The sequence below is a fragment of the Platalea leucorodia genome (genome assembly GCF_965183815.1).
Source record: "Platalea leucorodia genome assembly, chromosome: 6".
Lineage (NCBI taxonomy): Eukaryota > Metazoa > Chordata > Aves > Pelecaniformes > Threskiornithidae > Platalea > Platalea leucorodia.
In genome coordinates this window covers 1958607-1971976 of record NC_138828.1, presented here as the reverse complement: position 1 = coordinate 1971976, position 13370 = coordinate 1958607, and the positions used below count along the sequence as shown (strand labels likewise).

At 48.8% G+C, this 13370-nt stretch overlaps 1 protein-coding gene across 2 annotated transcripts in view; it reads left to right on the top strand.

The window, feature by feature from the left end:
- The window catches only part of SLC4A4 (solute carrier family 4 member 4), a 191117-nt gene that overhangs the window by 90342 nt on the left and 87405 nt on the right, over window positions 1-13370 (top strand). For both annotated transcript variants that reach the window (XM_082315604.1, XM_082315605.1), the window contains exon 4: window positions 12681-12816. In XM_082315604.1, the coding sequence (XP_082171730.1) occupies window positions 12681-12816 (136 nt within the window). The remainder of the gene's footprint in view (window positions 1-12680; window positions 12817-13370) is intronic.

The window sequence follows — 13370 nt, the reverse complement described above, 5'->3', positions numbered from 1 at the left end:
TTGAAACCGTGCCGTGGTTGAACAGTGGTAGGAAACCTCCGAAGGACGGTACCTGGAGTCTAGAAAGAAATGGAAATCAGATAAAATAATACGTTTCTTTCTGCTGTGGTAGGTGGTATCCCGTGGTCAAGCGTCTTAAATGAGTTGGGTGCCAATTCCTGGTGATTTCACGGGTTGATTATTGTTTTCTTTGGTTTCAGGCTGTACCAAATGGTGCAGACCTCGCTACCACCTCGGGGCTGGGCAGGGTCTGGGGAGGTGTGAGCCCAAGGGGCCTTGGCCACTTATTGCCGAGTTCAGCTCTGTCTTGTCCTCCTCCTTCTGCAGACACCTTCGCGTCCGAGCCGCCTCACGTGTTAGCCTTTGAAAAGGGTTAAGTGTCTTTCCACCCGCCTGTGTGGTGAAGATTCACACGAAGAAGCTGGTTTGCTTTTCTGCAAAATCTTTAATCCTCTTAATTGGCTGTCTCACTCCGAGGTGGTCCAGTTCCCCCACCGGTTCTCGGCTCCTGCTGCTCATGTTCTTAAAGCATTCATTTGCCTTGTATGCCTTGTGCACTTATTCTCCAGTTTTTGGTTGAATCTTCCTTAGGTTTCATGTTTGCTAGTTTTGCTTTGACCTAGGCTTGCGTTGGACTGAGATGTTCTTAAATGGTGCAGCGAAGCGGGGCTTTGCCTCCTTATTCTGTATATTTGTGCTGCCTTACTGCTTTTGAGCCTCTGTTGTTTCAGTAAAAGTATACCTCTGTGTGGCTCGCTCTGCATTCCCTAAGGAGTCTTCAAAAGCGTCTCTAGATACCAAATTTCTCATTTTTCAGTGTGAAAAAAAAAGTAAGGTTTGTTTGAACTAGCTTTCTTCCTTCCTCAGTTTTGGCAGTGTCCTTTTCCGGAGTGTATTGATGTTAATTACAGTACAGTCACTGAGAGCTGGCCTACGCTTAGTTTTACTGTATAAATACATTGGATAATGGTTTGGGTTGGGTTTTTTTGTACACAATTTTGCTAGTATAGATTCTAGTTGTATTCATTTCCCAAAAGTGGAAATATTTTATACTTACATTTGGTTGATTGAATTACAGAAATTTGCTTAAAGCAGTAAAACTGCCTTCCAGTATAGGTGAGCCCTTAGCAAATCCATGAAGCTATGGAGTCAGTTCTCGTTCTTGTGCTTCGGAGTCTGATGAGAAGGGCTCTTCCCTCTTCGGCGCAGGAGACGCCAAGGTTAACCACAAAATGGGGCCAGTTGACGTGCAGCCAGGGAAGGGCAGACGTTGCTAGCCTGACATTGCTCTTCATGGACATTTCGTTGGCCTTCTCTTGATATTTTTCTTTTTCTTTTTTTTTTTTTTTTTTACAAACTCCTTTTATCTCAACTTGTTTGCCTTTCTCCAAGAGTTGGTTTTGCTGTTGACATTTGCTGAAGCGCCTGCTGTGTGATACCTTGCCGGTTTACCTCCCTTCCTCCCGCTAAGGAGAGATCATCCGCCGTTTGGGAGCTCACATCAAACGGCTCAAAATCCGGACCTACGCGCGCGGCCTGTCAGCAGTTGGTCTAACCACGCGACCTTTCGAGTTCGCTGTGCGAGGGGTACCGAGCAACCGAGTTGTTCTTACACGGAGGGACGGGTTTGCAGGTCTGGGTCTGTCTGGGTTCTGCACCAGAGCAGTGGGGCACACCTGAAAGCGCAGACCTTTCTGCAGACCTTGTCCGTGAACCAGCGAGCCTGTTTTTTTCCAGCACGATCGTGTTTTGTGGAGGTTTAGTGCTCATGTAGGAGGCAGGGGATGATCCCGTGAAGCTAAGAGTAAAAAGGAGGCAGAAGCTTGAACTCTACTTGCTGTTGCAAGGGGAAACCGGTGAAGAGCATGAGCTGCAGAAATGTCACCAGGCTTTTGAGAACAAGTTGAATCAGGAGTTTCTTTCTGGGAAGCCAGTTGGAAGGAGTGTGCTGCTGGCAGCCTGGAGCCACCCCGAGCCTGAAGTTCATGGTGGTTAATTTTTAAAGGCAGGAACGAAAGTGGTTATTGTGTCCGTATCTCAATAGGGTCTTTCTGCTACTGAAATAGCATTGCAAGAGCCCTTTTCTGAATTGCTTTGACTCAGAGAGAAAAAGAAAATGCCCTCAGAGAAGTGGTTTATCCACCAAAAGCTTTGCTTTGCCGCACTACTAACAGACGGTGACAATGTCATCAGGATGATCATAACATGTCGAGGGATGCCAAGTGAGGGGAGTGCTGAGGACGGGCTTTTATCAGGATTTAAAATAGAGAATAAACGCGGTCACCCAAAGTGCAGGCCTGAAGAGATGGATCTGCTGGGTGGAACTTGCCGCAGCAGGGAAGCCTGAGGAAAACCAACATCCAAACACGAAACGAACTGGTTTTGTAACCGCGTTCGCAGGCCAAATCCTGCTGCTCCCCAAGTCAATGAAAGCTTTGTCCGAATCCTCACCGTGGCTTTGCAGCTTTTTAGATAAGTGGCTGTTAACCTTTCAGAGCCGCAAGGGCGGTTTGTCGCTGAATGGAGCTTTTCAGAAGGTGATGGAAAAAAAGAAAAGCCGAGCTTTTTCAAAGCATCTCAAAGGAGCTCGGCGCCTTATCCTGCTGATATTCAAGATGAGGTGGGCTCCTAAGCTCCGAATGGATTTAGGCTGCCAAATTCACGCATTAGTGCTTATAGCGTGGAGATACGCGTTTGCCGCAACAGCCAACGCGTATCCCTCGCCTCCATCGCGGCGAGCAAAGGAGCGCCTTCCACATCCACCACCTCCATCGCGGGGAGCAAAGGAGCGCCTTCCACATCCACCGCCAGCTCTGGTGAGGACCAGTTCTAGTTACATCAGTCACAGCCACCTCTTCGTGTTTATCGGGATCTCCGTTTTCCCTCCGTCAACTGCTGCAGAGCCCCTTTGCTGTACTTCGTTCAACCCGAGCAGGAGAGCTCTATTCATGGCTGTTCAAAACGACGCCTAGTAACAAACACTGCCTTTGATAATTTTCACACTTGGCAGTGAAAAGAAGGTCACGTTACGGATGCTGAAGAAGTATTTGTCAGCCTTGAAAATGAGATGCGGGGCACTTCATCCTGCCACTTACACCTGTGCCAATGAAACCGCTGGGATGGGACCCAGCCATCGATACCCATTTCGTAAATAATGGTCCTGTGTGCAAGGCAATGGAAAAATCAGACCTAAATTGTTTAGCTCTTCCTCCTTCCTCTCCCCCTGCGGTAATTTGTGCCTGTGAGCCTCGTGGCCGATGGGAGCCTGTGGCACCTCTCTCCTACGCGGTGGTTGAAGCGGGGCAGGTGATGGTGAAGAAATAACAACCTGCAGAACCCTTTCAGCGCGTGCATTTTGCTCTCGTACACCAGTTGGTCTCCTGCAACGATTGTAAGGAATAATAACGCGCTTCTCTCTCCGTGCCTGAAGCGGACGAGGTATTTGGCAACATTTAAAACGGAGGGGTCGGAATGAAAAGAGTTGAAAGCAAAAAGCATTGGATGCCAGAGACATTCAGTACTCCTTGAAATACTGCTTGGCAACAGAGACGGGCTCGGTTTCAGCCGGAGACACGGGCTGAAAAGCACATGGACAAAGGGCTGGGCACGCACTGAAGCTACGGGAATCAAAAATGAAAATCCTCGCACGCTTGCGCTTGGCTTCCTGCGTCTGCGGGCCGGGTCTCTTCTGTCGAGCCCTCGCTGAAGACGACTTGTACAAGTGCTGAAATGGTCAGAGCTGATGTGGAGATTGATTGAACGGGACAAACAGACAAACGATGAAAGCCTGCTTGTGAGAAGAGCTTAATAGGCATAAATTGTCTATTGGAGCCGGAGGGCTGGTTGTAAAGCGCAGAGAGGGAAGGGAGGTTTCTTCTTGTCACCGCGTGGGAGCTTAAATTTGGAAAAACAGCCCAGAGTTGTTATAGCTGTGTCCTTAAAAATGTCACTGTGCTCTCACCAGCACCTAAAAAAGGCGGCCCAGGTAAATGATCAGCGGCAACCTGAATGAATAGTTTGGCAGGAGGGCTTGGAGCTGATGCAAGGAAATGACAATACTTATCCAGGGACTGCCTCGCATCAAAACAGCTTTAAAATTGTCTTTGGGGGAGCCGCGTTACAGTGTTGGAAGAGGAAACGGTCTCTTTTTTTTGCTCACCAGAGGAAGGGGGATTTGCTCTTGTGCTGGCTCGTGCTGAGCGGTTGCTTTGTGCCCGCGTTGTGCTGTTGATGCCGGTGGAAGTACGGCGGGGGGGTTGTCCGTGGTCACTAATGTGATGAAGATGTTTAAGGTACTAGAATAGGACCCCAGCAGGATTTCAGAGAGGTAAACAGCACGCATCTCTGCAAGAGGCCGTGAAAGCCATACTGCTTTAAGAAGGAAAACAGAGAAAAGCCAAAGAAAAAGAAAAACGCTGAGAATTAGGGAGCACTTTTTGAACTCGGTTATATAGGGCAGCCGCTGTGCTGCTGAACGGTTTCACTGGAGACTTGACTGTTATTCAGGTCCAAGGGAGGCGTGATGCCAGACAGCATCCCGTATCTGCCTGACAGGGGGAACCGGTACAAAGCTCAGAAAAAAGCCAGGCTTTCTCTAGACGCTGCTTTTTCTTTATTAAAGTCTTCTTGGCAACTGCTCAATAAGAGCTCCTTAAAAATGTGCTGCTATAGCGGTTTCACACAACTTGAAGTAAGATGGCTGACCTCCAAGACTAGTCAAAAAATACCATCGTTATCCGTATTTTGTAATGAATTGCTTGCTAGGTAGTTTGTATCATGCCAGGGCGGTATGGTTTGCTACAGGGCACAGGCTACCGTACAGAATGATGGGCTAGTGGTTTAGTAAAAATAACTGTCAGGGGCATCACTGCCTTTGGTGTCGTTAAAAACGGCACTCGGCGAATCTAGATAAATTTTTAAAAAGTGATAGAGAAAGAGAAAATTGCTGTTTTTCTAGCAGTTTGGAAGCTAGTCACTGCTGATTAGCATCTAGCTACAGCATACCCACGGAGAATTGCGTGGTCCACGTACACCCTGTTCCGCACCCTTGAAATCAGCGGAGCCTTGCACTGATTTGAGCAGGCAGAGACTCGCGTTGTTAATATTTTAAATATTCGGTCTGGCTCAACTTGCTAATCGTGTGTCTGTGGGAGGCTATCAATAATGCATTTCATCTGGAATATGCAGCTGCCTCTGCTCCTGACGTGTTATATAGATATTATTGTTATTGTCTGCAGCTGAAAAAAAACGAGCCATTTTGGAAGACGGTTATTGGCAGTCTCTCTCGAGTGGAACAGTGTTGGGAAAAGTTCAAAATTAGACTTGAGGTATAGCATGCAACGGTCTCTCTATCATAACTGCGTGGTTGGAATTAGCAGTCTTTCTTCTTTCATAGGCAGCACCTTTTACGCTAAGGCTGACTGGCTTTTTCATTAGATGATGCTGGTTTTGTTTAAAAAGCGGCCAGAGCAATTGTCCCCATCGCACACCTTGTCCACGTGAGCTGTGTGCTCTAGATGAGTTCATTTGAGACGTTTTTGGAAGAAGGGTCTTTTTTCTGTCCCTGTATCTCCAAGGAATGTTTCCGTAAAACATCTGTAGACAAAACTCTTGTACGCGATCTCAACAGCGCCGAAGTCAAAGGGAGCTGAGAACGCTCCGCGAATCGTTACGTAAAAGCTGCCTTTCTTCTGGCACTTGAGAGAATGTGTTATTAGTAAGCGTTTGTCTAATACCGAAGATTTTTTGCAGATCAAAGACTTAATATATGCCACATGCTGCAGAGGAGCTTACGGTAGAATGTGTACAATCATGCAGTACAATAGTCCAGCAAAAAAATGGATTATTCCAGAGGCAGTCAATGGTATTCATTATGTGCTGGAAAGGGTCACGATCGAGGGATGGGGGATGTTTGCTTCAAGATGGATCAAGCAGCTTGAATAGCATTCTCTGCTTTTCTACCCCGTAGCCGTGAAAGAAACGGCCCGGGATGGGATCTGGGTAGCGTGGTGAGTGTTCCCTGCAGGCTGCCAAGTTCGGCCTGTGGACAAGTCTAATCTGCCTTCCAGCCAGCCAGCACCGAGCGCAGGGTCAAAAAGTAATCGTTTATAAGGAGAGAAACAAAATAAGGAAAAAAGAACTTCTCACGCTTGCTTAGGGCGATTAGCCGGGGGGTTGATCATCCGGCGGCGGGTTGTGCGAGACCCTGGGAAAGGCCCGACGTGCGGTCGCTGAGCAGCGTTTTCAGGAGCAAGCGTTTCTGTGAAGCAGATGTCCCCTGTAAATCTTTGGGCAGTTGACTATTTCCGTGGAGCGCAAGGATGCCTTCGCTTGATAGAGCACTGGGGGAGCCGGGCAATCGGTTCTCACCTGGCTTGTCCTGCAGAAATTGGTATTGCCTAATGGGACCGTTATCTCTTCCGTAAGGGGAATAACGGTTCCTACCCGTAAAGGTGCAAGAGAAGCACGGGGAGTCTATGCTAACGGGAGCGGCGCTCCAGAAACGCTGAACAGAATTGCTAGTAAAATGAGAGCGCGTCCTTTGCCTTACCCTGTGGCCTTGGCTCAGCGTGTCAGACGCCGTAGGTGAACCGGTGAAGACGCCCGAGACGATGATTTTTAGTGACTCCTGGTTTTAGGCGTGACTCCGTTTGAGTTAGTCTTTCAAGGAAGCTGGTAAAACTGTGAGCTGTAAAAGCCTTCGCCGCTTGCTTTTAGTTGGTGCTCTTAAGTCTCATCTCACGTTCTCGCTGTCAGATCTTAGCTTGATTCAGAAGCTTTCCTCCGCGATTTTTGCCAAACCGAGTAACCCAACTAGCTCTTGCCTGTATTAATCAAGCCAGGTAGATGCAGAGCAAGAATCTCGCTGTGAAACCCAGATTGCGTGAATTCTGGTCTTATCAGCCATGTGTAATCAGCGCTGGTCCCAGTTAGCTGCGTCTGATGACATCCCTGTTGTGCAAGGGGATCAAGGGGAGATAGTCAGTGTCTGCAGTCTGCCCTGCAGCTGGAAGCTGTACGAAGGGAGAATCAAAATTAAAGTGAGTGGCATTTTGGTTTTTTTTCCTAGCCTCCCGTCCTCAGGAGCGGTTTTGCGCTGTCCGTACTCTGCAGAGCTCTGTGCTTGCATTTCGCTGTCTGCGATCTGCGAGGCACGAAGGGGCTGTTGCTATCAGGGGGATGAGAATAGTAAAACTGCCAGGTTTGCTGCTCTCGGTGGTGGTGCCGACCGGAGCACGGGGTTTTGTCATCGGTTGTCCTTGGTAGAAACTCACCCCCAGGTAGTGCCTTGACCTGCCTCTAAAAACACTCAAACTCTGGGCCTTGTCTGTGCAGGAGCGGTCAGGAAAATGAACGGCAGTTGATCAAAGGTATAAATCGTCAGGGCGATGATTCAACTGCGTAAGGTCTTGTATCGACATTAACACACTATTAAAATTGTTTGGGTAATGGATTAATTTTGGAAGTGAAGTCAGCTAAACTAGAAAGAAAATGACTTTAGATCTGATAAAAGTGTCTGCGCAGGTGTTTCGCTGAACCAGCTCGCTCTGACTTCAGACGGATTTGAACCGAGTTTTGGCTGCGTGAGGGCAACCCCAGAAATTAATGGCAGTATAATCATGCCCTATTTTAATAAGCGTCTTTGGAAAGCATGTTTGACAAATAGCCTTCCTTGATAATGTTACCACAGGCTTTGAGGAAGGATTTACACCAGGTCTCTTGGGGATTTTTGTAGCTGCTGATGTGGTTCAGAGTAATGGAGAACTTGATGTTAGATGGTCTCTTGGGCCTTGAATGGAGGAAGCCGTTGAGCCAGGTGCAGGTCCCAAGGGTATTCAGAAGTGTCAGCAAGCTGAAAAAACGGGAGGAAAACCCCGTTGGTTGACTGGAGAAGAGGCTGTTTTACTTGTACATCAACCCAAATGAGACCCCCCGTCCCCCCATCCCAAGGCAGCGTTGTACACCCGGAGAGCCGGGCTACACCCGCGACAAGCGAGGCGCTTGTAACTTGGCGGTGAAGCAGGAGGTGACTTGAGGATACTTGCCGGTACCGCGAATCCCCCCGGCATTTCCACAGGGAGCACCGCAGGCACCGCGCCCGCTCTCCCGTCGTGCCGGGCAGCGAGGGAGGGCTCCCACCGGAGCCAGCAGTTGCAGGAGCGGGACTGACGTCGGGCTGGGAAGTTCATCTGTGGCTGATGGGGGGTTGTCGTGCTCGAATGTGTCTCTCTCTATTTCTGAGCTCCCTGAGATCCCTCTCTGTTGATGGAGATTGATTTTGCCTTTGGGAACCCGAGGGTATGCATCGTACTCGTAATTGGCCTGGACTGAACTAGGAGAAACTGCTGACGTGTTCGTGCTCTTCTGCAAGGGATGTATTTTATAAGGCGCCTCACGGACCGCTTACGGCCGAAGGCAAGAGCAGGGAAGGGAAGAGCGGGGGTAAGAGGTGTCACGGGTGGCAATGCCTCTGTTGAAATGTTGCTTTGGAGCATTTTGCCATCTGCAATTAATACCTTAATTCCTCTCCCATTCAGGAGAAAAATATAATCCTAGCCATCTGAATCTGTGGATTAGCATTTTCTCTGCTACATATGTCTGTTGACCATCATGTTGTTTCTTGAATGAGAGAGCAAGGAAAATAATATTAAAAAGACTTAGCAGCAGCGGCAGCTGATCCTGTCGTTAACGGTGCTGGTTCCAGCAGCTCCTAAACTGGGCGGATTAGGTAGAAGGGAAGGTGATGGTCAAGGCTGGGGCAGGCTGGCGGGGCTGGCGCTCAAAGGTCGGGCAGGGGGAGGTCTGCAGAGTTCACCCCCCGGGGTTAATTGCTCTCCGGTTCTTAAGCCTGATACTCAGCTGTCCGCCCCGCGCTGAGCACACAGTGTTCGCTCCGGAGATTAAGATGAAAATATGTTCTCCTTGCTAAAGAGAGCCCATAAACAACCCATAAACGGCCCATTAACCTACGAAATCGCAATAAAGAACATGTGGTAAAGCAAGCCATAGGAGACCTGTGACCCAGCAAATGCCTTAATTGGATTTTGAACCTTATCATCTGTGCTAAATGCAGCTAATGGGAAATGAGCAAAAACAAAAGAAAGAAGGAAAAGAAGGGGCGACGTATGGTGCACCTCTGGGTTTGGTGGGAGCATTTCTGTAATTCCTCTCATGATCCAGTTCAGCGAGCAAAATGATGTAGGTGGTTGGGGAATTACCGCGTTACGGGATCGAGTATCAGGGTAACACTTCCATCTAATAAAACCACTTCAGACCGACTGGAAAGAGGTCGTTTTCCCGTCGGCTGCAAGCGATGCCTTCAGCGGCCCTAGAAGCTCTGCAGCCGCTTCTCTGACCCCGCCTGCTTGCTGTGCTCCACGTTGCTTTTTGAAACGATAGGACGTACATTTGTTTTATTGCTTTTCTAGCTGCGATATTTAAATTCTGTTCAGAATATAAAAGTATATTGAGAGTCGTCAGTGCAGATTGAGAGGGAAGATGATGGAACATGCATGTTACGGGTACTCTGCCAGCAGGGCTTGCTCTTCATCTGGAGGACGGCGGCAGGGTTCGGATACCGTCCGCCACGAGCTGTAGTCGTCCACCGTAATTTCCCCAGGCCCTTTCCACCGCTGTGAAACCACCGAACGGCTGGAGGGTGGCAGCCGCTTGACGGTGGTGGTCGTCACCTGAATTCAAACCAGTTAAGGGCAGATGAGAAAGTAGATGGTGGAAGTCTGCGGGCTCATGCAATAAGCTGTTTTGTGTTCTTTTGGCCAGGCATCATCTTTTAATTCTCCGTATCTAAAAGCCTTAGCTGAATCTTTGGCCTTTATTTGAATGGGTATTTTTTGCTCTGTATGCCTAGTGAGAGATCTCTGCCCCGAAGCGCGTGCGAGACAGATCGGCCTCCTGATGCTGGGGTGCACTGGTTTCGGCACAGGCTGCTGGGCTGACGGTAGCAAGATAAGCTCAAGTGTTACACCTAATTGCGTTTTTAGAATAGGATAATCTCAATTATTTATACTAATGTTTGTTTTAAATGTGTTTTGGATGCAGATTTGTAGTCCAAATTGCTTTTATAATTGCAAGGACAATTTTCATGCATACGGTTACCTGTTTGCAGATACATTTTGGAACTGTTCTGCAAAGCACATCTGTTAGATCACGTCATCAAATACTCATTATGCACCTCATGGATTCTGAGAAATATAGGTGAGAAAAAAGATAAATTCTGCAGGAACTAGTGGTTATATGAGAGTGCTAATTACCAAGAGGGTTAATGTGTATTTTTCTATAACCAACTGTCTGTAAATTCAGCTCAGCAATATTTTTCTTTCCTCTTAGGAGCACATCCAAGAAAAGCTTTTGGTTTTGTGGGAAGTGATGGGTTTTCTCGAAGGAAGGACTGATGGGAAACGCGAAAGCCTTTGTGTAGGCAGCCTGGGAATTTTACCGCGCGACGGGCAACGCGCGGCTTAGGCGATGCGGTGGCAGAGGCGCAGACCAGTTGGCCTGCGTTGGAGGGCCGCTGTCGCGCGTGTTCGGAGACGGTCGTGGTTAAGGCAACCGTGATGATGAAACGGTACCCTTGAAACGATGAGCTGGGGAAAGGAGCGGTGATAGGCGGTCACCGGGATGGGTACGCAGTTAATTATTCGTGTTGGGGATTGGCAAGGGCTGTGCTACCCAGCGCTACAGGGAGGAGCGGTAGGGGCCACGTCTCGGGGAGGTGAAGATGCTGGGGGACAGCAGATGGGGGTTTCTGGAAGCAGGTACAGATCGGCACCGGTTCGTGGTGCCTCGGTGGGCTGCGGCTCTGCAGACACGGCGGTAGTGTTGGAAAAGACAGATTGCTACACCTCGCCGGCAGGTAGAGAGGCTGAACTCCTCTGCTCCGTACCAAGGGATGGTCAGGGCTTTTGTAGATTTTCTTAACGGGGTTGTGTTTCTGTGATGAAAGGCAACGCTGCCGAGGGCTTCGTGACAGGAGGAAGGAGGAGCGTGTAGATGTCCCCGCTCCCCTTTAAGCGAGCGAAGGACATGACTTTCCAGCCCGTTTAGCAGGACGTGCAGTACTCTGAAGACGTCTTCAGAGGTTGCCTTCTCTGCTGCTGGGTTGGGATGCTAAAGAAGGGACCCGTGGCTCCTCTAGAAACATGCAAAGCCGAAAAACTGGTCGGTGCTAGGGTGCCCAGCAGCCTGTACTCTCCATACCGTCCTGGCCCGAGTGCTGCAGGGGTTTGCAGATGGGTGGCTCTGCGTGGTGTTATCCCTCCTCCCCCGAGTTGCGGAGCCGGCGCGGGGCAGCGTGCGTGGATGCCCGGCAACTGCAGGGGCATTTATGACTGCAAATATACTTTCAATAGAAAAGAAATCTGGTTTATATTAGGAAAGCATCGTTACCCTAACTGATGAAGAAATGAATTTGCATCAATCTTTGCTGAGTAATTTAAGAAGAATGCTATGAAAGTTTCTTTGAAAAAAGGCGGGGGAGGAAAGGGCATGTTTCTTACTAGTTCCTTTTTTTCACATTACATATTGAGGGTTTGTTTACCCTGGAAAAATCAATGGTGATTGGACACCTGGTGTAATTAATTATTTTGCAACAGACAGCCAGCTGATCTTTTGAAAAGAAAGGAGTTTTTAGCAGAACTGTTCAAAGTTCATAGTCTGCGGTTTAACTCTAATGCTAATAAACATTCAGCAGAAAGGAAATCTGTCTTAAAATTTCACATGATCACACCTTCATTTTAAGGTGATACGGTCAGAAAAAAACCTGCAGACCCCAAGAAGTCCTCCAGCAAGGTGACTCTTGTGGCGTGAGCTCCAGTTGCCTTTGGGAGATGCCCTTAGGTCTCGCGATGTGGACGGTGACGTTCTTGGTTTTTAATTTGGAATCTCTCCTGTTCCTTAACCGGGAAGGGGGTTCTCCTAATTTTTCTTGAGCTAATAATGCAAACGAACTTCGCTTGCGCTACCAAAAGAGCGTGCGTTGGACATAGTTTCTTTTGCCTAGATGGGCAGTCTTTTCCCAGTGGGAACGGTTGTTTTTTTGCAGTGCATTGGTGCCTGACTAAATGCGTTGGGTCGCATTCTTCATGTATAGATGAGACAACCTTTCTGTTAACTATTCCTGTGTTTTCCAGCAGCAGGTCCGGGGAGGTTACAGCCTGCCTTGCAGGCCAATGGGAGCCCCAGCCGCGTTGGCAGGGAGGGGAAAGCCGGCTATGGGATGCTGTCACGGCAAGCCCCAAAACAGTTTGGCTGAAACTGGTTTTACGTCATATAAAAAAGGGGGCGAAGGATCTCAGCTGATCAGAGTACGAAAGGTCCTTGGGCACGCACCATAGAGCATATTGGTTTTGAGCTTGATAGCGCTTTTTTTACAAGGGCTGCAAATTGCCGTAGCATAGTTAAGGACTGTAGGAAGAAGCAAGTTTTCCTGAACTTTACTCCCAGCTTGAACTTTTCAGAAGTTAAGTGAGAGGCAAGGAAGGGGAGAGAGGGAGATAGACGTACCCTCGCTCACGCCCCTCCGTCCGCAGCGGCGAGGATGTCAAATGGAAAAGGCAGCCTGGAGAAACAGCTGAATGGCTTTGGGGAGAAGGGGAAGGAGAAGAGCCGCACGTCCCTGGTCATCTCGCAGGCCGTTAACCGCAGTATTTTCACCTCTGCAGTCTCCCCCGCTGCCGAACGCATCCGCTTCATCCTCGGAGAGGAAGATGACAGCCCGGCGCCCCCGCAGCTCTTCACGGAGCTGGATGAACTCCTGGCCGTCGACGGGCAAGAGATGGAGTGGAAGGAGACTGCAAGGTGGGTTGGTTTTCCTTTTCCCCAAACGGGAAGGGCAGCTGCGCAGGACCCCCGTGGGAAATGCCTTTGTAACATTCAATTGGGGTAATCTCTCTGCTACGGGATCGCTTGGGGAATCCCCAGAAAGGAGCCTGTGTAGTTCAAATTACCTTTCTTTAATCAATGAGAGAATGCGAGGAGTTGTTTAAATACTCCTTTAAAACAAAAACTAGAAAAAAAACAGTGTGTCAGGTTTATTTGAATAGTTTGCCTATGGAGAGCCAGCAGACGTGTGGGCTTACCAGTGCTTTGCAGAGAATGGCAGCGTCTTGGCCAGAGCTGTCAGAAATGGGAGCCTGAATAAGGCTTCTGCAGGTGTGTCAAAGCGCCTTCGCTTTTATTGCCCGAAAGCCGTTCTGAGCCTGACCCCACCGCCCACCACCAGCTGGGAAATTTTGACTGTGTCCCTCTCCTAGCGAGTTACCGATGAAATTCATTTTAAACAGGCAAAAAAACTTAAAGGTTTTTTCTTTTGAGGAAATTATTCAAGGTGTGTGTTAAATGCTGGACTGGGT